Source organism: Microcaecilia unicolor, unplaced genomic scaffold (genome assembly GCF_901765095.1).
Source record: "Microcaecilia unicolor unplaced genomic scaffold, aMicUni1.1, whole genome shotgun sequence".
Lineage (NCBI taxonomy): Eukaryota > Metazoa > Chordata > Amphibia > Gymnophiona > Siphonopidae > Microcaecilia > Microcaecilia unicolor.
This window is the reverse complement of record NW_021963037.1, coordinates 3,322-31,212: the sequence shown is the minus strand read 5'-3', so window position 1 is coordinate 31,212 and position 27,891 is coordinate 3,322. Positions and strand designations below refer to the sequence as shown.

At 44.7% G+C, this 27,891-nt stretch overlaps 1 protein-coding gene across 1 annotated transcript in view; it reads left to right on the top strand.

The window, feature by feature from the left end:
• LOC115458810 (laminin subunit beta-1-like) overlaps positions 1-25,827 on the top strand; it is a gene marked incomplete at its 3' end in the record, with an annotated part of 33,303 nt that extends 7,476 nt beyond the window's left edge. Inside the window, 8 exon segments of the mRNA XM_030188623.1 lie at positions 7,966-8,039; positions 13,816-14,004; positions 14,143-14,206; positions 16,844-17,049; positions 19,991-20,111; positions 20,231-20,419; positions 25,394-25,573; positions 25,717-25,827. Of these exon segments, the coding sequence (XP_030044483.1) occupies positions 7,966-8,039; positions 13,816-14,004; positions 14,143-14,206; positions 16,844-17,049; positions 19,991-20,111; positions 20,231-20,419; positions 25,394-25,573; positions 25,717-25,827 (1,134 nt within the window).
• Positions 25,828-27,891: the final 2,064 nt, after the last annotated feature.

Sequence of the window (27,891 nt, the reverse complement as noted above, 5' to 3'; positions counted from 1 at the left end):
CTTTCAGGCAGCACAGAGGCGTATTTGGCATGCGCAGAGCAGCCAGCATAACGCTTGGCTGCTCTGCGCATTCTCGACCAGCCGACTGTTTACCGATGGAATAGAGAATGCAAGTGAGCTACAACGAGCAGCTCATTTGCATTCCTTTTCCTTGATGCATGCCCGTTCCTTACGGATTCGCTAAGGGAATCGGGAAGGGAAGGGCTTTAATGATTTTTTAGTGCATCTTGGCCTGTGCGCAAAGACTTGCACTAACATCAGCACACAGCTCATTTTTATTGATGACTGTAGAATACAACAAAGAATTAAATCTCATGGTAATGAAAACATTAGCTATTAAAACCAGATGTAAAGAAGTGTGCAAATGACCCAAGGCTCAGCACAAGGTGGTTTGTTTGTTTTTTTTTAATCACTGAAGCTTTAATACCAGGTTTAAGGAGGAGTAAAGGGTTAGCTCATCCTCCGGCAGTCAGCATTAGTGAGGATTTCATGCCTGTTTCTTCTTTTCAATACAAGCGTACAGGACCCACTCTTTTTTCTGGCTTTCTTGAAGGGGGATGGCTGAAAGAAAAGTCAGCAGGAATGAGTAGCCAAGGGAATAATTTGCTGGAACAGATTAAAGTGCTGGACTAATGAGAAATGCACAGAATAATACTAATACTGTGTAGCATTACCTGTGCTGATATTCATCAACGGGGACAGCAGTCAGCATTTTTTCCCCTTGGGTCAAGTGAGCCCTAAATCCAGAGGTGATATCTTCAGTCCTGCGGCACCCCGCTGGTGGAACGCTGCAAAGGGGCATGCCCCTCTGAGCTCCCCTTTGAGCATGTCTTTCAAGTGTTTCCATGAGTGTGTTTAGGAGAATCGGAGCTGTGTTAGGCGCTAACATGTTCCCATTGCAGCTTAAAATGGCATACTGCAGGATGCACACAGGAGTCCTGCGGTAATTGCCGAATGTGTGTGCGTTAACCATGCACTAAATTTTTTTTTTTTTTTTAAGGGGGCATGTAAAGGTGGAAAGTGGGTATTCCTGCACTAAAGTTAGTGCGTCTATATTAGTGCACCCTAACTGGTTAACACAGGAATACCGCTTGGTTCCTTATTGTTTGCAAAATGGGTGGCGGTAAGTTCTCATGCGTGATTTTTTTGTAAATAGCCATGCCCTAGCAACAGCATTAGCACATGGCCATTAATACAAAAAAATAGAAAATTGGCCATTTTATGGCTGTGGTAAAAATGACTTTAGCGTGTGGGGAAAACTCACATAAGGGTGCACTAAGGAGCTTAGTAAAAGGACCCCATTAGTCAAGAGTCTTTATTTTTTTAATTTTTTCTAGTTAGTTTTGTAAAAATGGAATGGCTAATTTCATTTTTAACATGCATAATAAGGGTATTTACAATGATTATCTCACCTTGGGATCCAATGGTTTCCCAATTCCAGTATTACAGGGGGAGTATTCGTCAAATTAAGAGTAAATCAGTGATTTTTATTAAAGCTCAATGTTAAGTTGATTACACTTTAAATGGTTCCCATACAAACTGAGGTAATTATTGGAAGGGATTCTATTAGGTCTGTCCTCTTTGGCTGATGTGCTATGGAAAACACAAAATAAAATGTATTGATCAGTATCTGCCTGTTCCATGTTACTACTTAAATGTCAAATTGGTACGGAATAAAACTTTTTTGATAAATGATCTGATTGGAGACATTCAGGTTAGGTTTGCATTTCTTATGGAAACATGGATACAAAATTGAGGGACCTATTATAAATGACTTTTTGTCTTCCAGGATATAACCCTCATTTCCACTGTGTATAATTTGAATATGTATTCTATTGATCTGCAGTATACAAATGCCTGTGGTTATCAAGTGGTCTTTGTTATGTCATTAGCTGACAAAGAGGGGCATAATCGAAAGGGACACCCAAGTTTTGTTGAGGACGTCCTCGCAAAACGTCCCGATGGAAGGGCGGGGAAACCCGTATTATCGAAACAAGATGGACGTCCATTTTCCTTTTGATAATACGATGGGGGACGCCCAACTCTTGAAATTTTGGTCATCCTTAGAGATGGTCGTCCCTAGACTTGGTCGTTTCTGATTTTCGGTGATAATGGAAACCAAGGACGCCCATCTCAGAAACGACCAAATGCAAGCCCTTTGGTTATGAGAGGAGCCAGCATTTGTAGTGCATTGGTCTCCCTGACATGCCAGGACACCAGCCAGGCACCCTAGGGGGCACTGCTGTGGACTTCATAAAATGCTTCTAGGAACATAGCTCCCTTACCTTGTCTGCTTCTTCCCCCAAACCCCCCCTAAAACCCACTATCCACAATGAACACCACTACCATAGCCCTTATGGGTGAAGGGGGGCACCTAGATGTGGGTACAGTGGGTTTTGGAGGGCTCACTGTTTCCTCTACAAACGTAACAGGTAGGGAAGGGGATGGGCCTGGGTCCGCCTGCCTGAAGTGTACTGCACCCACTAAAACTGCTCCAGGTACCTGCACTTCTGTGATGGACCTGAGTATGATATCTGAGGCTGGCATAGAGGCTGGCAATCAATATTTTGAAAGATGTTTTTTGAGGGTGGGAGGGTTTAATGATCACTGGGGGAGTAACGGAGGTCCTCCAATTCTCTCCGGTGGTCATCTGGTCATTTCGGGCATCTTTTGTGCCTTGGTCTAAGAAAAACACGACCAGGTAAAGTCGTCTAAGTGTTCGTCAGGGACGCCCTTTTTTTCCATTATGGGTCGAGGACGTCCATGTGTTAGGCACGCCCAAGTCCCACCTTTGCTACGCCTCCGACACACCGCCTTGAACTTTGGCTGTCCCTGCAACGGAAAGCAGTTGGGGACATCCAAAATCGTCTTTCGATTATACTGATTTGGACGACCCTGTGAGAAGGACGTCCATCTTCCGATTTGTGTCAAAAGATGGTCGTCCTTCTCTTTGAAAAATGAGGCCAAAAGTTCAACAGATTGGTATATCACATCGCAGAGCCATCTAGAAGTGTGCGCTCCTGTGTTTGTTTTACCAGATACTCGGTCATTTCTTTCAAATGCTATAGAATGCCGAGAGGTTCTACTTTAGCATTATACAGGGACTCCTGAGGCAGGCAGGCCCTCATGACCGAAACATGATTTGTGTCGAGACCATTGCATATTTTTGAATAAAACTTCTGATGTGAACTCTTTGAGTCCGGTGGACGTTTTTTCCTACAGCATCTTCTGTGTCACCTTCACTGTGTTTGCCTACTTGATGAGTTATCAGCATGAAACTTGGAGTTGCGAAGGAGCAAGAGGTTAGCATAGCACACAACTTTAGAGAGTGTTAGAAATAGGGAGTCCTGAAGAATGGTCTCAGAAGAAGGTGGGTAATAAAAAAAGAATATGAAGTGTGTGAGATGATCAAACACAAATAAGGACTCGTGGATAAGATAGTAAAAACTAATAGATGGAAGTTCAGTACCCAGGAAAAGGTCTGAAGCAAGCAAGGCTGCCTTCTCCCCCATCTTGAAGAATGTAGAGAAGGTAGAGTAAGGAGGGAGACAAGTCAAAGGATAGCATTCTCTCCATTCCACAGCCAGGTTTCAATGAGACTAAGTATTGAGGAGGAGAATCGTATAGAAAGATTGAACATGGTTGTGGTTTTTTTTCCAGATAGTTCTACAATTTTTAACAGAGATAGGCAGATGGAATAGGTTAATGGGATTGGCTGCAAAAGGGTTAAAGAAGGCAGGGGCAGGAGAAACAGAGAACCAGACATCTAGGTCTTAGGTACTCTGAATGATGTTATGAATTCATGAAGTGGTGTCCCCATTGGACAGGAATGGACTTTGGATATGGCAGTATACCCAGAAGAAAAGTTACACACCACCTACCCCTGAGTAAGGTTAAAGAGGTGAAAAAAGCCATGAAGTAGGTAGAAGCTAAAGAGCTGGTTGTATAATGAAAAGATTTCCCAGGAGCTTCTTCAGCATGCGCTGCCATGGTGCAGACACCATGAAGGGCCTTCAGATAAAGGCAGCATGTGATGTCACCTGGGTATGTCACAGGGGGTTGAGCAGGGGCGTAGCTGCTATGGGGCCACGGGGGCCAGGGCCCCCGCAGATCTGGCCCTGGACCCCCCTACCAACGACCCTCTCACCCCCCCCCGCCCGCCTAACCCGCCGTCACTGTCTGCTACCTTTGCTGGCGGGGGACCCCAACCCCCGCCAGCCGAAGTCTTCTTCCTTCGTTTGGTTTCTTGAGTCTGACGTCCTGCACGTATCACAGAAACAGAACGAAGCCCTGCAGATCGCACGGTGCACGTGCAGGACGTCAGACTCAAGAAACCAAACGAAGGAAGAAGACTTCGGCTGGCGGGGGTTGGGGTCCCCCGCCAGCAATGGTAGGCGACTGTGGGCGGGGGGGGGGGTCAAAGTTGTTGGAGGTGTCGGCAATGGCAGGGCGGGGGGGGGGAGATGTCTGCAATGGGGGGTGTCAGCAATGGCAGCGGGGGGGGGGGGGGGGGGGGGGGGGGGTGGGGTGCTAAAATGTGCCCCCTCACCTCTGGCCCCCCCTACCGCTGAAGTCTGCATATGCCCCTGGGGTTGAGTCCACAGCAGTTTGGCAGTGAAGTCAGGGTCTGAATGCCTACAGAAGAGTCTTAGACAGTACTAAGACAAAAGTAGCACAAAGTCAAAGTTCATAATTAAAAATGGCGGCAACCTTGGACTGAACAGCACCATTATATAATGGCACTGGGAGGACAGATACGACTGAGGTAAGTGGTGGTCTGAGGAGAGGATGCTGTTTAAAATCTGGCAGCACAGGATTTAATTTTAGTGCACACTGCCAATCACTTGTGGATAAAAGTGTGCACAGTATTCAGCCATTTCGAGGAGGGCGATATTTAGACAGCCAATGTATGCACATAAAGTGTAATTTGTTAAAAAAAGAAATCTGTATACCTTGAATATTAAATACAAAGTTTGAGTAGCCTGAGTGACCATTTTATCTATTTTGGTCACAAAAATGCCATTAGTCATGGTACATAGTCCCTGAAGTGGCTAAGAAGACACCGGAAAGCATTAGTGGATAAAGGGATGATTCCTTAGATAGACGGGCTTTAGATAAGGCAGGGCATTTTGGTGAGCTGGTTCCACCGCTTTCAATGGTGTAATAATGGGAGCTGCTGAATGAGTATGAGAAACAGTTATAGTAGGTGGCTCCGTTTTTTCGCATTACACTTCCTGGAATTTTGTCAAAGGATAAGGACATTTTTGCACTTTTTCCTTTTTACATTTGTAGTTATTTAGTTTCTTACAAGGGTCCCTGATTTTTCTCTTTCTCATCCTGTGCATACCTTCCCTCTCCTTTGTGTCTCTGCTCTTCTCTTTCCCCTGTCCGGATGTCCTCCCTTCCTCTTTCCATGTCAGCTGCATCCTTCAAAGCAACTCCTCTTCCTTCATGAATGGAGTACTGGCAAGATACAGTCTTGGACGGAAGAGCCTCCAGTCATTACAGTTTTTTGGAAACGTTTAACAGTGGGCAGGGGTTTCTCTGTGCACAATAATGTCAAGTCCATAGGGCAGGAAAGTACCTGAAGGAATGTAAGAGCAGGCTCGGTGATGGTATCAGGAATGAAGTGGGTGCCATAGACCAGGTCTGAAGGCAGAAGATACCTAGATGACCTGGAAGTCTTTCAGCCCTGTGGTTCTCTGAATAGATTTGAACATATGAAGGCCTATTTTATGTAAAACGTAAACATCAAGACATCCAGGTCAGGAGGTGTTCTGTTCCTTGATACTTCAGAAAAGGCTCTGTCAAAGCAGAGCATTTTCTAAAATAGCCGCAGAGCACACATGTATTCCTGGCACACGCCTTGGGAGCAGCCAGTTTGCAAATATACATGTGGATAACATGAGTGGCATGAGCCCAGCAACTTCCACATGCAAGTGGCACCGCTACCATACGTAACTGTTACACATGCATGTTTGTAAAATGGACGTGCCACCAATTAAGTAGTGAGCTCACAATTTTACTTTGGTTTCATTTGGAGTCTTGAATAAACAATGGGGTAACTAAAAAATGACTCCCTTTATCCCTAAAGTTCCGGCCAAACAGGCACTTTTTCAAAATCTGTGTGTGAGTCAGAGCTGATGTAAAACCCAACAAGGATGGGTCCCCCCCCCCCCCCCATAGATATGTATTTCCTTTGTGAAATGGGGAGTGCACATGTAGATTTTAGCACCACTCACACTACAGCCCACTGAAGCCTGCGTGTTGTGGATCTCCACATGTAAATAAGGACTTTCTAGATTACTATTTGCACATATGTGTGAGTTGCATATGTAAAAGGCACTATTTACATGGAAATGTTTCTAAAATAACCCCCAAAGAGTAGAGGCTTGAACAAAATTTCCTGTGTAACCGAGTTCTAATACGATTTACAGAGCAGAGAGAAGTGAGCAGAGCAAGACAAGGGAAGGAGGGTTCTGGAAGTAACACTCTGTATGGTTTGGAGTGGGTGTAAAGCTCAGTCTGGGAAACCAGCCAAGAGGCACTTGGTGAATCCTGATCTAGAGAGAACAAGGGGCTGTAGGAGCATTCAATCAGCCTCAAATGAAAGAACAATTCTTTGGTAGTAACTGTGGGGACTAGTCACAATTGCTGTGTCTCAGGTAGAGAGCAGGCAAAGAGGGAAAGTATAAAAACGACAAGTCATGGTAATTTAGCACTCTGGAATTAGTTAGGTCATAAATTTCCTCCTTTCAGATCCAAACTCATTACAGTCCAAAATAACACTGAAAGAAAAGGACACTAGTCTCAGATATCATAGGAAAAATAAATCGGAGACACTGCACTTATGCAGGATTACCCAAAATGATGGTAGAACCTTGAATTTAGGTATAGCAAAAATAACGCACAAGACCCTAGTCCTAGAACTGATCAGTTCTTCTGACTTCCCAAGGCATTAAGACAAAGATACAAATGTAACCTGACTTGATGACAGACAGCTGTCTCACTCAAGATGTTGTAGGAGGAGGCAGGTGGACTGTAGGATCTCTCAGGGCACGTGGTCTCCCTCCCGGGACGGTCAGACATCAGCTGGGGCCGCAGGCTGGTCAGCAAGTAGTAGCTCTCCCTAGGCAGGTGAGCATGCAGGCTAGTTCAACGAGCCATCATTATGTGTCCAGCTCGCCTGGCAGACCGATGGCTCTCGCGCGAACTGTACCTGGTAACAGCCAGAACCACTGATTTTTTTTTTAAGCCCTTCTTGTACCTTTTCCTCAGGATTTGAAAAGTCATGCTAAAATCTGGGGTTTTCCGATATTATGTCTTTCATGCCCAAAGACCAGTCTTTAACCGTAGCTGTTTCTCTCTTGACCATGGTGTCCCCAGCTCAGTAAACAAGGTTGCTATTCACAGTTATTTTTGCCTCTGTTAGGCTTGGTGTGTCAGCAGTGTGCTTGAGGCCTGTTCCACGGACGAGCCTCTGCATGAGAACTGACACCAACCAAAGTCTGTGTAATAGAAAGTCAGGTTTACAGTATAGGATAGTGCCTTTGTTATGTAGAGCCTGTTTTGTCCCCATTTTATGGTACTATTTATGAATTTGTTTAGCACTCTCATCCAAAGGGTGATATAATTGGAAGGAGGAGAAGAGGGAAAGAGGACAAGAGGAAGTAGGGGAGGGCAGAAGAAGAGCACGAGGGAGGGAGTGGGGAGGGGAGGGAAGGGAAGAGTAATGGGATGGTGAGGAGAGAGGACTGCATGAAGATCAGATGACAACTGGAGAGAAGGCTTCATGAGGGTGGGGTAGTTGCATTTACCAGGGCAGAAATTCATGATTTATTGTTATTCTACGCAACCTTTGAGTAATATTCTGCATAAAGGACAAAGAAAATAAATGTGTATTCTTCCTATCTTCTTTTGTGTTCTTTTTAATGCTGATCCATTTTTTTGGTATCTCATCTCTAGGCTTGGAAAATGTAACTTTGCAGCTGGACCTGGAAGCCGAGTTCCATTTCACTCATCTCATCATGACCTTCAAGGTAAGGAGTCCATAGGCCCTGCAAAAGGCACTTAACACCAGCCATTGAGCTAGATTAAGTGCCTAAAGTTAGTTGTGTAAATACGGACTTGTGCTTGTATTTTATAATAAGTACATAAGTAATGCCATACTGGGAAAAGACCAAGGGTCCATCGAGCCCAGCATCCTGTCCACGACAGCGGCCAATCCAGGCCAAGGGCACCTGGCAAGCTTCCCAAATGTACAAACATTCTATACATGTTATTCTCGGAATTGTGGATTTTTCCCAAGTCCATTTAGTAGCGGTTTATGGACTTGTCCTTTAGGAAACCGTCCAACCCCTTTTTAAACTCTGCTAAACTAACCGCAATTGCATGCTCACTATAGAATTCATGCTTAGCTTGTTTCATCCCAGCATCTAACTTTAGGCGTCCTTTTGAGAATTACCCCCTAGATTTTTAGTTCACCATCCCTGACTTCGAGCTGGGGTGATAGTACCAGGAGCTTTCAGAACCTTGTATTGGATATGCCCTCAGGGTTCGGTTGCAGTATGAAAGCAACTTTAGAAAACCATATTTTGCTTGCTTTCCACATGTGAGTTTTGGTGCATCTTTTATTACATGTGTCTTGTGGTTGACACGATTGTGGAGAAGTCGCAGCCTTGTTGAGTGTTACGTGTTGCACCTAATGTGTTTATGGTTCAATAGTGGCAGAGCCAAGCTTATTGCTTTTTCTGTTGTACCAATGAGAAAAATGAATGGGAAATGCCTGGCAGTCACTGAGAAAGTTTGGGGTGATAAATCAGAATTTTGACGGACTAGTAAATTGGATTTCTGCGTATGCCCTGATGAGCTGTACTTGATTGTGTAATTTGCATATCTTTGCTGTTGCATGGCAGTTTTAAACAATGAGCAGTGTCTGTGTTAAGATCTCAAGAGCAAATAAGTTTGTTAAACTTGGGTCTGGGCTGGTGGATTCTCTCAACAAAAAAATGTCTCCAGATGACTTAGTTTTGTGCATACCGTGACAGTAATGAATAGGGTACGTAGAGCTGGATTCCTGTCTTTCAGATTTGCTGCTAGCATTGGATCTGTCTTTGCTTCCTGAGTTGGATCTAGCAGGTTTGCAGACGAAGGCTCACGGCATTGTAGCATAAGGGAGGCTGGCTTTCAAAAGCCAAAAGCCCAAAGGAGATAAAAGAAGCAAACGGGCTGGAAAAGCAGCAAAAGAAATGCTTGTTCTTGTCGGATTTTCAACTGCCATTGAATTATCCAAAGCCGATATTGCCTTGTTATACTGCTTTAGGATTTGGACAAGGATTTCTGTGAAGGTGCACAGGCATTAATTTAGTGTAAGTGAATAGACATCAGAGCAGTTGATCCATTGTAACTGAAGGCTCTCTGGTTTGTGCATTGATATGAAGTGGAGGAGTGGCCTAGTGGTTAGGGCAGGGGCGTAGCTACGGGTGGGCCTGGGTGGGCCCAGGCCCACCCAATTTCAGCTCAGGCCGCCCACCCAAGCGCACACATTGCAGCAGAAACAGTACCCGCTCTGGCTCATCTGATCGCTCCAGACTCGCAGCGGCGAACTGGCACGGGCGGCACCAGTAAAAGCATAAAGCAGCCAGGCTCTTCGACTCCGTCCGTCCTTCGCTTCCCTGCCTTCTCAGCGCGTCCCGCCTTCCTCTGATGTCATTTCCTTTCGGGTGGGCGGGACGCGCTGAGAAGGCAGGGAAGCGAAGGACGGACGGAGTCGAAGAGCCTGGCTGCTTTATGCTTTTACTGGGCGCCCGCGCCAGTTCGCCGCTGCGACTAGAGAAGGAGGGAAGGAACTGGAAGCCATTTAGAAAATCTTTTTCTACTCCCCGCGCAGCCGTCGCCTTCACTCAAATCACAGGAAGCAAACCTGTGAGCTGCTGCCTGCGTCCACGTTGTCGTTCTAACTTCTTTATTGTTGGTGAGCAGAGGGAAGGATGGGATTGGGAGGGGTGGTGAGTACAGAGTATGGAGAATGGGGGACTAATGAAGTGGGTGAAAGATGGGGGGAGGAATTTAGGAGACTGGGTAAGGGAGAGACAGAGGGGGGACTAGGAGTGCTGGAAAGGGAATGAGAGGGAGATGGTCAAAGGGGAGAGAGGAGCATCGATGGCCATGGATGGGAGGACAGGGCCCAGGGAGAGAGGAGAAATTGCTGGACATGGAGGGGAGGGCAGGGGAGAGAGGAGGGTTGCTGGACATGGGTGGGTGGAGGAGATGGGATGGACGTGAAGGAAGGAGATGCACATGGATGGAGTGGAGAAAGAAGAAATTCTGGACATGGATGGAGGGGAGGGAAGAGAGAGGAAGGAGATGATATGAAGGGAAAAGAAGAGAGGAGAAAAACTGCACATGGATGGAGAAAACAGGCAGAAGCTGGATCCACTGGACAGTCAAGTCTGCGGAGGAGCAGAAATGAAGAAGAAAGGAGGAAAGGAAAGAAATAAATGGAAAGGAAGCCCTGGAAATGGAGTTAAGAGGACTTTTAGCAGCAGAATCGGATACTGGGCCAGCATGATCAGAAAAACAAAGTCACCAGACAACAAAGGTAGAAAAAAAATCATTTTATTTTCATTATAGTGTTTGGAATATGTCCACTTTGAGAATCAGGTGCTCAACATTAAAAGTTTATATTTATTTACTTATTTATGGCATTTTATCCCACATTAAACATGAATTAGATTGGCACCTGGGATCATTTAATTTTATTTCCTGGAGAGAGTAATGCATTGCCTCCACCCCCAGGCTCTCTCCCCGGCTATAGCCAGCTCTGCAATTTTGAGGGGAGGTGGAGGGGGGGGGGGGGGCGCAGAGGTGGACCAGGGAGAGCCTGTTGTTAAACATTTACCAGCAAACCACTGTCTAGTGCCCACCCATCCAACCTGTTGGCCCACCCAAAAATTGACTTCTGGCTACGCCACTGGGTTAGGGTGGAGGACTTTGGTCCTGGGGAACTGAGGAACTGAGTTCAGTTCCCACTTCAGGCACAGGCAGCTCCTTGTGACTCTGGGCAAGTCACTTAACCCTTCATTGCGCCATGTAAGCCGCATTGAGCCTGCCATGAGTGGGAAAGCGCGGGGTACAAAAGTAACAAAAATAAAAATAAATAAATACATGAAATGTATCATCCCAAAAGGATCATAAAATGTCTAGAAATTAAGAACTTCACACACACTCACTTTTACACTGAATTTCACAGCTAGGCTTTGAAAAATGAAAGGCATTCAAAGTCTTTTCGGTGTTCATCTTAAGAAAAGTAGGATGTAAAAAAAATATGATATTTGAACAAGTCGGCTTTTGTAGTGTATTTTGCATTATTCAATACACACTTGGCAATCTGTGATCCTCAGGAAGAAAGAACATCTGTACACAGTGTGTCTTTGTTTCCTGTATAAACAGCTGTCTGGAAATGGCAGTTATGAATTGCTCAGAGACAGTTTTACGGACCTTAAGCATGTAATATTTAGTAATTATTGCTTTTTAATAACCTGGCATTTCCCTCCTTCTGGCACAGGACAGGGATCGGATCCCATGAGTCTTTGTTCACTACTATCCCAGGATATTTCTCCCCTTTTTCTCATCTTCTCCCAACTTTAGTCTCGTCCTTGCAGTGACGGTCCTGAGCTGGGACCACACACCAGAACGTCTTCCAGAATCCTGCAACTATTGTTTCTAAATTCAGCCCATAACTTTAGTCTGTTCCCTGCAGTGACAGTCCTGAGGGGGACCACACACCAGAACTTCTTCCAGAATCCTGCAACTATTGTTTCTAAATTCAGCCCATAACTTTAGTCTGGTCCCTACAGTGACAGTCCTAAGCTGGGGGCCACGTACCAGAGCGACTTCTGGAATCCTACAGCCCTTGGTCCTAAATTCAGCCCATAACGTTAGTCTAGTCCAATGGTTCCCAAACCTGGTCCTGGAGGCACCCCAGCCAGTCAGGTTTTCAGGATATCCACAATGAATATTATGAGATAGATTTGCATTCAGTGGAGGCAGTGCATGCTGATCTCTCTCTTGAATATTTATTGTGGGTATTCTAAAAACCTGACTGCCTGGTGTGCCTCCAGGACCAGGTTTGGGAACACTGGTCTAGTTCTTGCAGTGACGGTCCTGGACTGGGGACCACACAGCAGTGTTTGTTTTCTGGAATCCTGCATCCACTGGTCCTAAATTCAGCCCATAACTTTAGTCTGTTCCCTGCAGTGACAGTCCTGAGATGGGGACCACACACCAGAACTTCTTCCAGAATCCTGCAACTATTGTTTCTAAATTCAGCCCATAACTTTAGTCTGGTCCCTACAGTGACAGTCCTAAGCTGGGGGCCACGTACCAGAGCGACTTCTGGAATCCTACAGCCCTTGGTCCTAAATTCAGCCCATAACGTTAGTCTATTCCAATGGTTCCCAAACCTGGTCCTGGAGGCACCCCAGCCAGTCAGGTTTTCAGGATATCCACAATGAATATTTATGAGATAGATTTGCATTCAGTGGAGGCAGTGCATGCTGATCTCTCTCTTGAATATTTATTGTGGGTATTCTAAAAACCTGACTGCCTGGCGTGCCTCCAGGACCAGGTTTGGGAACACTGGTCTAGTTCTTGCAGTGACGGTCCTGGACTGGGGACCACAGCAGTGTTTGTTTTCTGGAATCCTGCATCCACTGGTCCTAAATTCAGCCCATAACTTTAGTCTGTTCCCTGCAGTGACAGTCCTGGGCTGGGGGCCACACACTAGAGCATCTTCCAGAGTCCTACAACCCTTGATCCTAAATTCAGCCCTGATCACAGCTCCTTCTCCCTCCTCTCTCCCCCCCCCCTCCCAGTATCCTCAGTCCCAGCTGACCTGTTGACTATTCCTTACACTCCAAGAACTTTAAGGTCACTATCTCAACATAGATTAGATATCCCAGCTCTAACATAAGCATGATGAGTGTCTACTCTGGAAAGTGCATTTTTCTGGTTAGCTTCTACTCTTTGGAATCAGATTCCAGCTATTTGTGAAATAGAATCTTTGCCCAACTTTTTAAAAAGGGGAAAAACATATTTTTTTATTCAAGTGTTTGGCTTACCTCGTGTTTCAGGGAAGGGGAAACTAAGCATGCTGTCTGTGAGACATTTTTCATTTATTTATTTTTTATTTTTTTATGCCTGTGTGAGTTAGGCTATTAGATTTATGTATGGATTAGGTTTATCCTAAGAACTATCGCGTTCTTTTCAATTTTAATTTATATTTTGTAAACCACCGTGATCACTTATAGCCAGGTGGAATAAAAGATTTTAATAAACGATAAGACCTAAGCTGAGAATCAAACCCAAATCCCTCCACATAGCAGTTGGCAAATCATTGCTTCTTTTGTAAGCCCTCTTTCTTGAAACATCTGCTTAAGGCATCCACAACAGTACAGTAAACCCTTAACAACAGGCAAGAACAACATCTAAAACAAACACCACTTCAACATATAAGTAATAAATTATGAAAAGTGTTCTCAGTTGTGACAACATTTTCTTGTATTTGTTGTGATGTGTGACATCTCTTGGTGAGTGTCTTGTTTTTTTGTGGTATTTGCTTTTAACTTTAGAAGATATTTTGGCATCATTTAGCTATAACACCTGACTTTCTCAGTTCTACAGAAATCATTGTATTTCCTTGATATGAGTCACCATTATAGAAGGAACCCTATTTTGTTTCCAAAAGCATGAAGCTGATAGAACTGGGATACATTCACTTGACAGAAAATTAGAATCTATTCTATTCTTCTTTAGACCTTCCGTCCATCAGCAATGTTGATCGAAAGATCGTCCAATTTTGGAAAGACCTGGCAAGCGTATCGTTACTTCGCCTATGACTGTGAGACCTCATTCCCAGGCATTTCCACTGGACCAATGAAAAAAGTAGATGACATAATCTGTGATTCTCGATATTCTGACATTGAACCTTCCACCGAAGGAGAGGTTAGAGACCTTTCTGGTTTCCTTTTTTAGAAAAACTCTCAGCCAGCTTTGCCGCATGCTTTCTTAAGACAACACTTTGCATTCCTGTTCTTGAATGTCAACTAATACAGTCATTCCTTGGTGAATTGTCTGCTTCAGGTTATTTTTCGGGTGTTGGATCCTGCTTTTAGAATTGAAGATCCGTACAGCCCTAGGATTCAGAGTAAGTGAACCCTTTAATATTGAGTGGTCTTTGTGAAGTCTGATGTAGCTGGATGTTCTGCTCCCCTGTTCATCCTTGGAATTGTCCATATGTATTCATATTTCACATCCTTGAACTTACCTGCTCTCGAACTACATGTCTTCAAATATGACAAAGGAGCCCTTTTTTACTGAAATATGCTAGAATCTGGGCTTAGTGCATTTTAACATGAAATTTTCAAACACACTGAAGTACAGATTCAACACAGCATGTTTTAGCTTTTTTAAAAACTATATGTGGGTTGTTTGTTAATGTAGCCATTAGAACACACATTAACTGTTGGGGTTAATGTGGGGGCACTTACTGTCTCCTATTTAGGAGGCACTAGGTGTTCCCGCATTAACGTGTTGAGAGGTCTAATGGTTAATGCAGTGGGCTTTGATCCTGGTGACCTGGGTTCAATTCCCACTGCAGTTCCTTGTGATCTGATTCCTGGGCAAGTCACTTAACCCTCCATTGCCCCAGGTACAAAAGCTTAGATTGTGAGCCCTCTAGGGCGCTGCTTATGTCTAGTAGCACTGAAGAAACGATTTAGTAGTAGTAGTAGTTATGCGGTTAGTACCCACTAATCAGAACATGCAAGCCGGATAGCACAGGAATGCCCACTGTCTTGCCCATGGCATACCCTGATACAAAAATGGTTAACGCACATTAGTGCAGGACAACAGGGAAATTACTACAAACCACTTTAATGTGTTTTACAGTAAGCCTTTTCTTGTGCGCTAACTGTTCTTTAGTAAAAGGTCCCCTAATTTTATAATGTGTGGTTATGGGGTGTAAAAGATTTAGGGCTTATCAGATGTTTCCTTAGCCTCTGCAGCAGATGAATCCAGAAACTGGTGGGTTGTGTCCATCTACCAGCAGGTAGAGAGAGATTTCTGTACTAAATACAGTGACATAGGATGGCCAGCCCCTTAGTCTGTCAGTATATCTCTATCTCCAGCAGACGGTGGACTGCTTCTCACCAGTTCTTGGATTGTTTGTGAAGTTGGGGGTGTTTCCGTGCCTGGTGGTCTGGACGGAGCTAGGGGGTGGTAGGCAGAGCGGTGCCACCTTTTGGGGTATGCCGGGTGTGTCTGGTCCCTGCTGCTTGCCTGGATTAGCCTGGTGAGCCTGGAGCCTCCTCACAAAAAAAAAAAGAGTTTAGACGGTTCAGAAACAGGCTGAGGCGCACTGTGGTCCCTCTTTGGCAAACTGGGCTTGTTGGCACCGGGTGATAGAGTGTGCAGTGCCTTGTTCTTCCGTTAGGGGGATGGCCTGCTCTTCAGAGACCCGCGTTGATGGTGCAAGGTGTGGCCCCTTTAAGTTCCAATGGTCATGGTCGGACAGCACACTGAAAGCAGGGTTCCTGCTGTAGCAGCAGAAGGTAAAGAGGTGATCCCGCTGCGGAAAAAGGAGGTCTGCGGCGGGGGCTTGTCAGGCGGGGTGCTCGGATGGCTTCCTTGGGGATAGTGTGTCTCTCCCTGCCAAGGGAGCGTTTTCCCACCCTGACGTATCAGGCACACAGAGCCAGGAATTATGGCTGCCGGTAGGAGTCAGTTCAGTGCTGGGGCTTGCATAGCTAGCCAGACATGTAGGACCACATAAATAGCAGTCCTGCTTGCCTGGTTAGCTGTGCAGGTGCCAGCACTCACATAACTGCGGGGTTGCAGCCTGAAGCTGATCCCTCTCCCTCTCCCTCCAAGACCCCCCCAATAGCCCCCCCCCACACCACTTTTCAATTCCCTGGTGGTGATTGATGGGGCACGAGTGATGCCCACTCGCGCCTACTCATCACGGGTCCCCAGCAGAATGGGTGCTATGACCTCTAGTGGCTGTCTCGTGGTACCAACAAGTACGTGAGACTGCTGCTAGAGATTGCAGCAGCCATTTTGCAGGAGGACCCATGATGGACAGGAGTAAGTGAGCATTACTCCTGCCCGTTGACTCCTGGACCACTAGGGAGTTAAAAGGTAGGCCCAGGGGACCTGCTGATGGGTGGAGGAGTCTGGATTAGGCCTTGCTTAGTGGGGAGAGGGATCAAAATGGGGGGGGGCACTCTCTTGATGGGGGGTGGTCAGGAAGGGATAGATCAGTTTGGGAGGTATGGCAATGGTCCACGGGTGGGGGGGGGGCTTATGAGCTTACCCAGTATTCAGCTCACTACCCGGTTGGCTAACCAGGCAGTGGGGTGAATATCTCACCTGGCTACCTGCATTCTGGCACAGCCAGAGCCCTGATATTCAGTGCTGGCATTGCATAGGTGTCGGCTGAACATTGGTGGCCTAATTCAGCCAGGGCAGTCAGCATTTAAAAAAACGTTAACCGCTATTGGCCAAATATTGACCAGTGAGTGTATAACGTGGCATTTAAAATATTTCTAAATGCAGGTGTTTGGATTGATTCTGGCACTATATAGCATGCAAAAATGAGTAATACAGAGCAGGCTTATCTTTTAAAGTGTTTTGCATTAACTTGGAGGATGTAAATACTCTAGGGAAGTAGGTGTTTAACTCTAATATCCAGATATCCCACGCAGTATCTTGGTTTCTTCAGCTTCAATAAAGGGAGCAGAATAAGTCATTTCGCACACTGTATTTTTCTCTCCTCCCTTTTAAGATCTACTGAAAATCACAAACTTAAGGATTAAGTTCCTAAAACTGCATACTTTGGGAGATGACCTGCTGGATTCTAGACTGGAAATCAAGGAGAAGTACTACTATGCCATTTATGATATGGTGGTTCGTGGCAACTGTTTCTGCTATGGGCATGCCAGCGAGTGTGCGCCTGTGAACGGTTACAGCGATGACACTGCTGAAGGGATGGTGAGCAAAAACGTCACAGCACTCGGGGGATGGTATGGGGGAAATCTAGGGAGTCTGTTGCACGGGTTAAAATACAAGAAACTGTGAGTTATTGTTAGCATTGATGCTTGACTGAGGTTTGTTACTTCTACGCTGATGTCGTTTGCGTATCTTAGTTACAACGGAATGTTTTGTAACTTTATGATTGTTTTTCTATACTTTTTCAATAAAACATCCTTTAAATTAAAAACAAACAAACAAACAAACTTCACAGCACTCAAAAGTAAGATCTTAGTAATGTAACGTAGTAAACAATAGAAATATGAGCCTAGCTTAGATTTGTCCACTTTGGATAGACACACCCAGAAATTACCATGTGCCATTCAACACCATTCCCCCCTCCCTTATGTCTTTTATACTACCTCTCAACCTTTTCACTCCCTCTGCCCTTCTTATGTATTCCAGGCATTCGTAAATTCTTTTATAATAAAGGCCTCCACACCACCTCCACTAGTACACCATTTTAAGCCTTTCCACCTGCTTCTTTCAAGGCCAGTACTTAACCTGAACCTCCAGGCTCCCTTCTCTGAGGTTAGTGAGCTGTTGCAAGAAAACCCCTGTCTCGCCATCTCAGAATGGAACAAGCTGGTTCATGGCAGATTTCTCGGTGTAAACTTGTATAAAGGTGGAATCGGCCAAAATATCTTCTATATATATAAAACTCACCCTCAACATTCTATTTGCACTGGTTCGTAAGTTCGAAGCTCTGAAGCCACACAAAATCACAGTCTGTGGGCCCCGCCCTCGCATCAAACGTTATGACATTGAGGGCGGAGCACATTCCCGCTCCAACGTTGTACTGCACTGTAGCTCTTGCACGGAGGCTGCAGGGGGCGCCGGCGACACACGGAGACACAAAGGGAGGGGAGCCTGCTAGAGCCTTGCGATTTGAAACGGACCTTCGTTACTAGTTTACTCATAAAGTACCAAAAAAAAAGGAAAATACTGAAAGCAAGTAGAACTTATAGTGCATGGCTCATTTCCGCATCAAAAGAAATAGTGTGATCTGGAAGTTTCTGCAAAATTACCCTAGAAACCCAAACCAAACCCAAAACAGTGATAACAAAACTCTCTCAAAATATTTACCAAAAAAAAAAAAGAACTAAACAGACTTTTACAGTGTCTTTACAAATATGCAAACTGTCCCCGAGTATGGGTCCACTATTGGTGAGGACTAGAGTCAGTAGCTTTGCTTACTTTATTAAAATTTGCTATCACCATTACATGAAGATGTAGAGCATCAAATTAATCATTTATGGTTTGACACTTTCATGCACACAGACCCATAGTTAGAGGCCTGGGAGGGCAATTTCAGAGCTGCCTACACACATTCCTCACTGTGGTTAAAAGTATGTGTGGTGTAAGAGAAGGCATTCCCAGGGGGCGTGTTTAGGACACAGGAAGAAAATACATGGAACAATAAAAAGAAGAAGTATGCACATACTTTTGAACCTGTACAAAGTCCACAGGTAAAATATATTTGCAAACTTTTTCCCAGTGTGGGTGGTTTTAAAATTTTAACTACATTTAATTAAATTTGACTTTTATACTCTTTAACCTGCAAAATTCAAGGCAGATTGCAATACCAAACAAGTAGACTAAAATGTATTAATAGATTCAAAAAAACTAACAGTAATCATAACAAATGTAATATCATAACCTAATACCATCAAAAATAAAAATAGTAATAAAATTGATAAAACAAGATAGGGGAATTTTATAATGCAGAATTTGCTCAGTGTAGCCCTGCTGTGTAGAATTTTGCACAGGATCCAAGTGGCTTCAATGATTCCCTTGTACTAATGCCTGCAAGAGTAGAGTGAGAGTGGTGGTGCATCGAGCCATGGCCTCCTCTTCTGCTACCCTGGGCCTGACTGCTGAATTGAGCTGTGTGGGATGCCATACAGCTGCTTATTCCTAGTTTAAAGTTCTGCTAATATTTCTTTGTTTGTAATTTTTGAAATTAAGTTATGTGCTTTTTATTATTGTTGTAACTATTTAACAAAATCTCCTTCCGCAAATCCTTTCTCTACCTGTTGATACCATATTTAGGGTGGAGGGAAGGAGTTATCAACATGGGCAACCATTAAGATAGGTTATTTTACTATCAATCCAGGTTATTAGGTCTCGTATGAATAAAATGGGATCTGTGTTAAAATAGCACATATTAGTGGTAAAATAACATGTGTTGATGGTAACCCACATTGATAACTATGCCCCTTTTTCTTTATATGGAGCAGTGAATGCCTTCCTGGTGCTCTAATAAGAACTGGGAGTAGTGCCTTGATTGGCAAGGACTTCATAACACTTGATGTGGCTACCATGGGGGAGCGTTTTAAAATATTCATGAAACAAAACTACAATTTGGAGGGCGGCACAGCCTTTTCGTTCTCCAGGACTAGCTGGAGAACGAAAAGGCTGTGCCGCCCTCCAATTGCAGTTTTGTTTCATGAATATCTTGGAGGAATACCTGTAAACGTCAGATTCAGGACCCCTGAGAAGGCCTGCTGGCCGAAACACGGACCGTGTAGGGTCCTATTAAACTTTTCTGGCGCTCTAACTCCCTTGTTTTTGGTCTGTTTTGGGTTGTCTTCCGCCTTTTTTTGTGTTTTGTTTTGTCTTCACGGGAGATTTGAACTTCTCTTTTTGTATGCTTAGCGTTTTAAAAAACCATGACCATTCATTATTCACAGGGAGCATTACAGCCTATTTGATCTGAAATTGAGAAAGATTGATGTAATGCTTACAAATGGCATCCTATGATCTTCGTTGGAAAATGAATGAAAATGTTTATAGTTGTCGTTTTTAGTTCTTGAGTCTTGTCCTGTTAGCGTTCAGCCTTTTTCCTGGTCCTATGAACACATGTTAATGGTTGGCCCCTGTTACTTCACCTGTCCTCAAGGTGCACGGCCATTGTATGTGCAGACATAACACCGAAGGCCTGAATTGTGAACGGTGTATGGACTTCTATCATGACTTGCCTTGGAGACCCGCTGAAGGTCGCAGCAGTAACGCATGCAAAAGTAAGTACGAAGTAAAGAGCAAAGCATTAAAGATGGCATATGGCATTACTGTAAGGCAGGGTTTTTGTTCACAAGTGGCTCAATTTATGATGAATTAACACACCGATGTTCACTTATAGAATGCAACTGTAATGAACATGCTACCAAATGCCACTTTGATCTGGCTGTTTACATGGGAACTGGAAACAGTAGCGGTGGCGTGTGTGATGAGTGCCAGCATAATACAATGGGACGCAACTGTGAGCAGTGTAAACCCTTTTACTACCAGAACCCAGAGAAAGATATCCGTGACCCCAACATCTGTGAACGTAAGTGCGCTGTCACCGTATCGAATGTTGAACTGTATGTTCTCTGCTCTTTCATCCCTATAAAGTTCAGTGGAAGAATGACACATTAGGCAAATGCAAGAAAGGTTGCCTAAAGTGTGTGCCAAACATGTGGATGCTAAACACTGATTCTAGAACAGCTTGGAACTACCATTCTAGAATACTAGCGTAGGGCCGCATTTATGCACCTGACTTTAGGCACGAGGATATACGCAAGCTCAAAGACTGGAGTAAGGGCTCACACCTAACTTAAGGGGTCTTTTACAAAAGAGCAGTAGCATTTTTAGCACACGCTAGAGACGCCCATAGGATTATATCGGCATTTCTAGCGTTTAGCGCACACTTATTTTTAGCATGCACTAAAAACGCTAGTGCACCTTTGTAAAAGGCCCATTTAGGCAGTTACAGTGGGGGAAATAAGTATTTGATCCCTTGCTGATTTTGTAAGTTTGCCCACTGACAAAGACATGAGCAGCCCATAATTGAAGGGTAGGTTATTGGTAACAGTGAGAGATAGCACATCACAATTAAATCCGGAAAATCACATTGTGGAAAGTATATGAATTTATTTGCATTCTGCAGAGGGAAATAAGTATTTGATCCCCCACCAACCAGTAAGAGATCTGGCCCCTACAGACCAGGTAGATGCTCCAAATCAACTCGTTACCTGCATGACAGACAGCTGTCGGCAATGATCACCTGTATGAAAGACACCTGTCCACAGACTCAGTGCATCAGTCAGACTCTAACCTCTACAAAATGGCCAAGAGCAAGGAGCTGTCTAAGGATGTCAGGGACAAGATCATACACCTGCACAAGGCTGGAATGGGCTACAAAACCATCAGTAAGACGCTGGGCGAGAAGGAGACAACTGTTGGTGCCATAGTAAGAAAATGGAAGAAGTACAAAATGACTGTCAATCGACAAAGATCTGGGGCTCCACGCAAATCTCACCTCGTGGGGTATCCTTGATCATGAGGAAGGTTAGAAATCAGCCTACAACTACAAGGGGGGAACTTGTCAATGATCTCAAGGCAGCTGGGACCACTGTCACCACGAAAACCATTGGTAACACATTACGACATAACGGATTGCAATCCTGCAGTGCCCGCAAGGTCCCCCTGCTCCGGAAGGCACATGTGACGGCCCGTCTGAAGTTTGCCAGTGAACACCTGGATGATGCCGAGAGTGATTGGGAGAAGGTGCTGTGGTCAGATGAGACAAAAATTGAGCTCTTTGGCATGAACTCAACTCGCCGTGTTTGGAGGAAGAGAAATGCTGCCTATGACCCAAAGAACACCGTCCCCACTGTCAAGCATGGAGGTGGAAATGTTATGTTTTGGGGGTGTTTCTCTGCTAAGGGCACAGGACTACTTCACCGCATCAATGGGAGAATGGATGGGGCCATGTACCGTACAATTCTGAGTGACAACCTCCTTCCCTCCGCCAGGGCCTTAAAAATGGGGTCGTGGCTGGGTCTTCCAGCACGACAATGACCCAAAACATACAGCCAAGGCAACAAAGGAGTGGCTCAGGAAGAAGCACATTAGGGTCATGGAGTGGCCTAGCCAGTCACCAGACCTTAATCCCATTGAAAACTTATGGAGGGAGCTGAAGCTGCGAGTTGCCAAGCGACAGCCCAGAACTCTTAATGATTTAGAGATGATCTGCAAAGAGGAGTGGACCAAAATTCCTCCTGACATGTGTGCAAACCTCATCATCAACTACAGAAGACGTCTGACCGCTGTGCTTGCCAACAAGGGTTTTGCCACCAAGTATTAGGTCTTGTTTGCCAGAGGGATCAAATACTTATTTCCCTCTGCAGAATGCAAATAAATTCATATACTTTCCACAATGTGATTTTCCGGATTTAATTTGTGATGTGCTATCTCTCACTGTTACCAATAACCTACCCTTCAATTATGGGCTGCTCATGTCTTTGTCAGTGGGCAAACTTACAAAATCAGCAAGGGATCAAATACTTATTTCCCCCACTGTAGGTGTGTAACCGCTTGTATACTGTAACATGTGCGTGCAAGTCCTGGTCATGCCCTAGACCCACCTATGCCCCTCCCCGATCCGCATTCCTTCCAATGCGCTAAGGATTTTGTACACATGTGATAAAATACTGACTAAGGTCAGTTGAGCCTGTAACTACTAATTAGTAGCAATTAATACTACCTAGTGTCAACTATTGCTAGTTAGCATCAATTATTATCTTATTATATTAAGTTACATGTGCAGCTGACCTTATTCTGTAACATCCAAGCTTATAACTTGTTTTTGTCTTTGATTCTTGCTGTGATTTCACATGGGTTGGTCACAGCATACCTTCATGTGTTTTTCCACACCAACCTGCCCTTTGTATGTTAGTGTATCTGGGTTTTAAAAAGGCTTGGACAAGTTCCTGGAGGAAAAGTCCATAGTCTGCTATTGATGGTAAACATGGGGAAGCTACTGCTTGCCTGGGATCGGTAGCATGGAATGTTGCTATTATTTGGATTTCTGTCAGGTACTTGTGACCTGGCTTGGCCACTGTTGGAAACAGGATACTGGGCTAGATGGATCACTGGTCTGACCTAGTATGGCTATTCTTATGTTCTTATGTTAATCATTGCTCTTTAATTACATTTTTTATTCCTTTTGTTTTTAAATCTTGTTTACCTTTGTTTTTCCTGTATTACTTTGTCCCTTTTATAATAGTTTTTAATAGTTTTTTAATAGTTTTATTTAACCGCTTAGATTTATTTTTATATTGATTTGTGATACAAAAAATAAATTGAACCTTGAACCTTTATAGAATTGCAGGGATTGTGCTCACATTTATGCATTTTGTCTATATTAATAAGAAACAGATATTATATGCATTCATTCACGTATCAGCTTTGATTCTGTTTACTTAGTGAAACTATGGGTTGTAGTATACATATATATACTAGCCGTTAAGCCCGTTAAAACGAGCGAGTATTGGTATGTTTTATTTTGATGTGTAACTCCCTCCCTCCCAGCTCCAAGGCCCTCTGTCCCTCCCTCCCAGCTCCAAGGCCCCCGTCCCTCCCGCCGCCCCTCCCAGCTCCAAGGCCCCCCTCCCCTCCCAGCTCCAAGGCCCCCTGCCCCCCTCCCAGTTCCAAGGGCCCCCCTCCCTCCCTCCCTCCCTCCCTCCCAGCCAGCTCCAAGGCCCCCTCCTTCTGACCTCCATGTCCAGCATCCTCCCTGCTTTCCTCCCAGCTCCAAGGCCCACCCTCCCAGCCAGCTCCAAGGCTCCCCTCCGTCCATCCCTCCCAGCTCCAAGGCCCCCTCCTTCTGAGACCCCCCATGTCCAGCATTTCTCCTGCCTTCCCCCCCCCATGGTCACTGCCGCCCCTCCCCCACCGAGGTCGCCGCTACCGCTAACCCCCCCCCCCCCAGGGTCGCCGCCGCTCCCCTCCACCCGGGCACACTCTCTTCTCCATTGAACTTACAGCGCAGAAACCGCAGCAGGCAGATCGCCTCCCATTGGCCTTCCTTCCCTGCCTGTGTCCCGCCCTCGTGTGATGTAACATCGGCGAGGGCAGGACACAGGCAGGGAAGGAAGGCCGACGGGAGCTGATCTGCCTGCTTCGGTTTTGGCGCTGTAAGTTCAATGGAGAAGAGAGGGCCCGCCCCGGGTGGAGGGGGTCCGGGGGCGAGGGGGGGGGGATGCGGCGGTGACCCCGGGGGGGGGGAGCGGTAGCGGCAACCTCGGGGGGGGAGTGGTAGCGACCTCGGCGGTTCCCTCAGCGCAGTTTCCCTCTCTGTTCCGTCATCATGTCTTGACGCAGGGGCGGGACAGAGAGGGAAGTCTCTACTGCGCATTTGCAAGTGAGTCGGTCACTTGCCATTTATATGTTTGATATATATATATATATATATATATATATATATATATATATATATTATAATATGTGGAAAGACTCCATATTTTTCAAAGAAACTTCAAAAAGGGTGAAAAGCCATGCATGATCAAGTGCAAGACTTTGATCAGTCATGTAATAGTAGATATTTTGTGAATTCAGTAGAAGCTCCATTGACCAACATTTATCTACATGTAAAGTTCAAGTAACTGGCATTTTTTTCCAGGCAACACCTTCAGTGCAAGGGAATGAGAAGGAAAGGGTTAAATTAGGGTACAGACACCATTCTGTTTGTACCAGCATTGTCTACTTCCTCCCTGCTGCCTGGGAGAAGAGAGATGAAAGCAGGGAGCTCCCAGAGAACTGGTATATTTGATTAGCCAGCACTACCTCTTCTACTTGCTGGATAACAAGGCTTTTACTGTCGTAGGACAAAACCAAGACATAGCTGATGACGCCCCTCGGCTGTCTCTTTCCATAAACTCTTGCTGTCCCTAACTCTGATTTCAGCGATTAATGTTCATGAGATACTTGCTATCATAAATGACATATGTACATTAATCTAGAAGATTAACCCAAATTTTGTGAAAGACAGATGATTGGTAAACCACTGATGCACTGTGGTATTTTGCTAACAGAACGTTTTGAAATTAGGAACACTGCATCATATGTTTGGTTAATGTTTTTCAAACTTTCTCATGTTTATTGTACTCTGATGGTAGCATAGTTTATTAGGTGCTGGATATTCCATTTTGAAGTGGTTTGTACACAAAAAGGCACAACATAAAGCTTCAATTAAATTAAAATTAATTCATGCCTTCTTGGTGAGCCTCAACCAAGTCTGTTTTTCAGGAACATTCATAGTCTGGTTTATGTACTTTTGATCTAAGGTCCATTCATTTCCATATTTTGCCTAAACCTGGTCGAGGGTCCCAAGTCTGAGAAATTCTGAGTTGTGCCAAATTCCATTTCTGATCTAGATACTTCTTGTCTCTGCTAACATGGATGTATGTGTCTCTGTCAAGATGGATTTTATACATATGGTTTAAAACATGATTATTCTGCCTTTTTCCCCCCCTTAAAGCATGCAATTGTGACCCATCTGGTTCTCAAAATGGTGGCGTCTGTGATGGCTACACTGATTTTTCCGTGGGTCTCATTGCCGGACAATGCCGCTGTAAATTTAACGTGGAAGGCGAACGTTGTGATCAGTGCAAAGAAGGCTTCTATGAGCTGAGTGCAGATGACCCACTGGGATGTCAGCGTAAGTGTCGTCGGAGTTATATGCAATGAACTGTAGTTGAATTTATGTCCAGGCTCTAAATATCCTAAGAGCTTTTGTTTCTCTGATTGTTTTTCATACACCAATTTCACTTGTTTTTTCATACACCAATTTCACTTGTCTAGCTTGTGGATGCAATCCTCTGGGAACTCTATCTGGTGGGAATCCGTGTGATTCAGAATCGGGACACTGCTATTGCAAACGCCTTGTTACTGGAAAGAAGTGTGACGAGTGTGGTAAGTAACCTTGCTGTAATGAACCAGGACATTGTCTACCTATTCTTTTCTGATAGTACATTGTCACTGAGGATGATGTCACTGAAATCTTGTGGTTGATTCTTGGATTGCCGGTGGTTGGGAGGCAGGGCTGGTGGTTGGGAGGTGAGGATAGTGCTGGGCAGACTTATACGGTCTGTGCCAGAGCCGGTGGTTGGGAGGAGGGGCTGGTGGTTGGGAGGCGGGGATAGTGCTGGGCAGACTTATACGGTCTGTGCCCTGAAGAGCACAGGTACAAATCAAAGTAGGGTATACACAAAAAGCAGCAAATATGAGTTATCTTGTTGGGCAGACTGGTTGGACCGTGCAGGTCTTTTTCTGCCGTCATCTACTATGTTACTATGAATGGAGCAGACTTTGTTCCATGAAATGAAACTGCACCATAGTAAGTAATGATGGGCTGTGGAGCCTAAATTAATGCATTGCAAAGAACATAGTCCATTTTAGCATCGTAGCTACTAGAGCTCAGCTCATAAGTCATTTGGTCAGATTAAGAGCTCCAAAAGTTAGGTGCCAGGGTGCAGTGCACCGAGCGTGAATTCTATAACGACATTTGGGCCTCCAGATTCTGTTATAGTAGCATTTAACATTTAGGCACGCCTGCTTACTCTATATCAATAGGATCAAAAAAACGCACAAGGTTCGAAGAACGCTAACAAGTCCAACAAGTTAACTTTAACTTTTCCATTGCGGACTGTGGACAGCACTGTGTTGTTAAACTTTTCTTCAACTTGGGAGATCGAGAAGCCAATCTGTATACATCAAGCTCTTGACCACTGATGAAGGCTGTCTAGCCGAAACACAGACTGTGTAGGGTCCCAATAAACTTTCATTTGGTGCTCTTACTACCGTGGTTTCAGAAGTGGTCATTTTTGGACTTGTTGGCGTTCTTCCACCCTTGTGTGTTTTTTGATCCTTCTGGTTTGTTTGTGGAAGCACTGGACCCCCCCCCCCCTTTTCTATTTTTACTCGATGTCAATAGCAGACGTAAATGCATGCGCCTAAATGTGACACTTTAGCATGTAAGACGGTATTCTGTAAATTACACACGTAACTGTTGGTCACACCCATGCACCCCCTGTGAACACTGTCACATTTACGTGCAAACAAGTTTATGTGCTAGCAGAATACTGGTTAGTGGCCAGCTAACATTTTCACAGATAACTGTAACAATCACATGGCTAAGTTCTAGTATTCTATAGCTTAAGCGCGCAGATCGGCACCTAACTTTAGGTGACCTGTCATAAAATGAGGGGGATGGGGGTAATTCTATAAAGATGGCAGTTACGCATGTAAATGATTAGAATACTAGCATATATGCACATATGTGTGCACATACATACCAGATATGCGCCTACACTACTCCATACCTACACCCGTATCTTTGACAGTGCTAGTTTGCAGGTGGGCACACAGATGGGATTTATATGCATATGTCTGGAACATAGGCACACATACTTATGCCAGCTCTGTAGCGGGGTAAGTACTCGTGCATACGCGCCTATTTACCTGATTACACCAGGTACCTACTTTCCTTTATAGAATTTGCACCATCAGGCACCATATATAGGTGCACTGTTATAAAATTACCCTCTAGGGAGCGATCTATGACAGGATGCCTGGTTTAAGAGGGCATGTAGGTGCCTACTTAGGTACTATTTTATACAGACACATAGGTGTATATATGTCTTTATAAAACAGCAGTGTAAGTGGTAGAAATCGTACCTACATTGCATGTGTGGACATTTATAACTGCTCTTGAGCAGTTGTAAATTTCCATAGCCAGGTTATTGAAGTATGTGTAAATTAGCCTATCTACATGTGTACTTGTGAGTTCTGTACACACTTCCCAGCAAGGTAAGTGCCATCATGTCATTCTATGTACTTTTACAGCAGTCAGAATTTCATAACATGTACGAATTTTACCACTCCAGCTATATTTAAGTGTACTTCTACCCTTATCCTACTCTGTATTTCTCACTAGAAGCTGTAGTCCCACGGAGACTTATCAGCCTCATTGGGATT